Source organism: Trypanosoma equiperdum (genome assembly GCF_001457755.1).
Source record: "Trypanosoma equiperdum strain OVI genome assembly, contig: ctg_753, whole genome shotgun sequence".
Classification (NCBI taxonomy): Eukaryota; Euglenozoa; class Kinetoplastea; order Trypanosomatida; family Trypanosomatidae; genus Trypanosoma; species Trypanosoma equiperdum.
Window position 1 is genome coordinate 5621 of NW_027124702.1, and position 3890 is coordinate 9510.

Below are 3890 nucleotides of genomic sequence, written 5' to 3' on the forward strand. Positions count from 1 at the left end.
TTCCTCTTCATTTCCCTCCCCCATTTTCAAACACTTCCATGACCGCACAACAGCAGTACAACCAAATCATCAAATCCAATCATATTTACCGACGCCTCTTCTTTGTGATGAGAGACGTCAGGTCCTGTTCTTCCTTTGCACGTCCGAGGATTTCCTCCAATTGGCCGCGGAAAATTTCCGTATATTCGGCATCCAATCGCTGTTTCTCAATGAAGGGGTGTCGACGCACACTTTCAATTATGGCGACAAGTTGCTCCATCCCATCAGGTGTTTGTCCTTGACTGGTTACAAATAATACCATAAGGTAGGCATTCATGGCAGCCTTGGTAAAGAAAACGTAGTCCGTTTTCGCTGCCAACAATACGCGAGTAGCTGCGTACGCAATGTAAAGTTTCTTGTGAGGATCGTCGTTAAAAAAACTTTGCATCCGTTTGGCTAGAATGCCGAACACATGAGCCGAATTAAGTGGAGTGTATAAAAAGATAGCGTCATCCAGTCGCTTCTCACTACCTTCATCCACGCAGTCATCGATCAAATCACATATAGTTTGAATAACACTCGGACTTAACGACTTCTCCGCCTCTCCGCAGGAATTATACGTGGCACCTAGAAGTGATTGTAACCGAGCATCTAAAGTCATGTCGGGAGCAGGTCTCTCACGCGTAAAAGAAGCATGAGCTTGCGGGGGCGAGGTGGCAGTGACAGCCGCACCCATTGCAGGGATCATCACCACTGCTCCATTTTCCGACGCACCACTCAAACCAGGACCTGCGACAAGTGCACCGCTAACGCCATCAAGCGAGCCACGGGCCGGCGCACCTGCAACGGTCTCAGGGATGACCTCAACTCCATCCACAAGAGGTGCTGGTCTTCCCCGGCGCATGCGGTCAGCCATGGTAAGTGTGTGATTTGTCTTACCGAAACTAATGCGCGCAGGAGCCCCTTTTAAAAGAGTGTTGTTCAATGCCACACGAGCGGCGCGGGCGTGATCTACTGTATCGAAATGTCCGAAGGCGATGCAGCTGGAGTGGATAAACTTGGAATTGATGAACCCTTCAAAAGGCTCAAACAAAGCTTCTATATCCTCCTCTGTCACATCTGTTGCAAACTGCCCAACGAATATTACATTTGTCGGGGTTTCACTAAGTGGGATGCCATCTGGTGAGAGTCCGGTCGTCTGGGAGACAGGATTGCGTTGCGCTCGACCGTAATTAAGCGCAACACGGGCGCCACAAATGAGCTGATCACGCATTAAGTCTAGAGCCTGCGTACAGCTTTCAATATTTTCGAAGTGAATAAATGCCATATTCTTACAGTCTAATCTCGAAATATTTAAAATTGTTCCAAAGACCTTGAAATTCTCATTCAGCTCCTCATTTGTAATAGTTGGGGGAAGGTCCCCAATCCACAACACATTAGTCGGCTCCATCGGTTCCTCATCGCGACGAGGGCGCCGGCGGCGCTCTTCATGTTCGTGACGTTCCTCCTCACGGGGACGTCGAGGTGGTCGCATTCCTTGATTTGACATGCCTCCATCCTGCTGCATGCCCCCTTCATCCTGCGAGTAGTCAAACATCTTGCCGTAGCTAAACCTTGCTCCACCCAATGAGCCCCTCGCACTAAGCGTCTCAACGGCGTTACGCGCCTCCTCCACATAGCGGAAATGCACAAAACAATAACTCTTGTCAGGCACCTTAGCAATGCGTACAACCCTTCCAAATTCCCGAAACTCTTGCCTCAGAAAGTCATCCGAATGCCTCTGGACGTCCAGGTTCCCCACCCACACGGTGTTGGTCGGTTCACGGGCCTCTTCATCACGGCGGTTGCCACGATTTTCGCCACCGTGCGCAGCAGGAGCTCCATAGTATCCCTGGTGGTATTGTTGTGAGGGATGATATGACGAATACCCGCGTGAATCGGGACCCGGAGGCACTCCGTAATTGTAGTCCTCTCGTGCATACGCGTCATATTGTCCGTGCACGGCGCCCGAATGCATCATATAACCCTGTCCATTTTCTTGATCCGATCCTCCACTTGGGGGTCGCGGCGGTGCGGGGGCATAACGACCGCCGGGTGGCATCGGAGGCGCTCCGGGAGGAGTTGGGTAATTTGGATATGATCCCTGTTGAGCATGTGGTGGCATTGGCGGTCCCGGTGGACGCGGCCCACCGGGAGGCATTTTGAATCCTGGCGGCATTGGCGGTCTGGGGGGCATTTTGAAACCGGGTGGCATCGGAGGTGCTTTAAAACCAGGCGGCATCGGGGGTGCTTTAAAGCCTGGAGGAGCAGGCGGTGCATATGACGGGGGAAATCCTCCAGATGGTTGTGGTGGTGGCGGTGGTGGTGCGCTCATTTACGCTACCTTCTGTAAAAGCCACTTACAAACTTGACTTCGCGAAAAGAGTCGGCACAAAGGCAACTGCAAGAGATTAAGCAATCATACCATGAAGCAAAAAGTGGGCGGGTAAACAGAAGGAGATCACCTTCGAAACTTACACACAAACGAACATGGACTGGGGTAAAAAAAAAAATTATAATAATAACTTAAAAAAAAAAGAGACCAAATGTAACCAAAGGGGGGGGGGAAAAAATGCCCAACACAAGTAAACGTACGCGGTAGAGGATGAACACGATGATGGCAAGACACTTCACCCATTTTGTAGGCTAGATCACCATATGATTTGAGGGAAACGCATCAGAGCCCCCATCAGAAGCAACACAGTTACATGCAGAATAATAGTGTTTTACGGCAGCTTCAAGTATGGATAGTACTACCATCTGTATCTTTTTCCGCAGTTGCAGTACCATTGTCTCCCTTCCTTGTTAGCACCATAACAGCATCATGAAGCACGGCATATTCAGCAATCATATTACCCTCACAAAGGTAAGGTAGTTTACACCACCGCTCCAACTGAAAACCAAACGGTACCAAAACGTTATCCATAAGGCATTGTAATGACTGCTCGAACGTCGCACCTTTGCAACACTCGCCACCGTCCATTGGCATCATCTGTGATGGTCGTCTCTTAATGCTTCCGTCTTCCACAAACGGGCACCATGGCAATACAACAGCCAAAAGAAGAATACCTTCAGGACCCAGCGAGTCGCGCATGGACGCCAGAAGGTCAAGGGGCCTGTCTGCGCGATCGAGAACATTGAGACAAGAAATTACGTCATAATACCGCCTCGAGCCGTCCTTATTTGTGAAGGGGTCCTGATATGGAAGCACCTCATAACCACGCCGCCAAAGACGCCAGCGCATTGGTATAGAAAATTCTGTAGCAGTCACTCGCTTAAAGAGAGGCTGCAATCGAGAAGTAACACCTCCATCACCAGCGCCAACATCGAGTAATGTTTCGAAAGGCGGCTCCATCGTGTCCCTGTAGCGCGTCCATTGCTGAGCAATTGTCCTTCCGAGCAGCAAGTTCGCAGCCTGTTCGGTAGACACAACAAACATGCCGCCTCTTCCCACAATTCCATTGGCGGTAGTGAGCGAAACAAAATGGCGAAGCAGGTTGGCTATTAAGATCCTTAATGCGCTAACATTCGCAGCTTCTTTTAACCAATCTGTCGTCTCCTTATCCTTTTCCAAGATAAAGTATTTGGTAACAATGTGCTGCGGCAAAACATCAATATTTGCTCTGTAGCTCATAGGAGGCTTTACCCGTCCCTCATTAGTGAATGTTGTCATGCTCTTCAGTTGTGACGGAATCATGATGTTTTTTTAATTTTTTTATTTTATTTTTCTTTTTTCCTTCCTTACAACTGAGGTCCAAACTTAATATTTGTTCTGTAAGTATGAGCCACTATCACTGCACCTAAGCGTAATAAGAGTTACAGGTGAAATGATGGAATGCATGATATAAAAGTTATGAGATGATTTTTTTTTT

General features: G+C 48.8%; 2 protein-coding genes across 2 annotated transcripts; both read right to left on the reverse strand.

Annotated features, from left to right (window-relative positions):
• Nucleotides 1–85: 85 nt before the first annotated feature.
• TEOVI_000345800 (RNA-binding protein, putative) lies at nucleotides 86–2353 on the reverse strand (the record flags this gene model as incomplete). The annotated part of the gene is made up of 1 exon (XM_067226358.1): nucleotides 86–2353. One exon carries the CDS (start codon nucleotides 2351–2353, stop codon nucleotides 86–88), a length of 2268 nt encoding a protein of 755 aa, XP_067082459.1.
• A 402-nt stretch (nucleotides 2354–2755) lies between these two features.
• On the reverse strand, nucleotides 2756–3715 carry TEOVI_000345900 (DREV methyltransferase, putative; the record flags this gene model as incomplete). The annotated part of the gene is made up of 1 exon (XM_067226359.1): nucleotides 2756–3715. One exon carries the CDS (start codon nucleotides 3713–3715, stop codon nucleotides 2756–2758), a length of 960 nt encoding a protein of 319 aa, XP_067082460.1.
• Nucleotides 3716–3890: the final 175 nt, after the last annotated feature.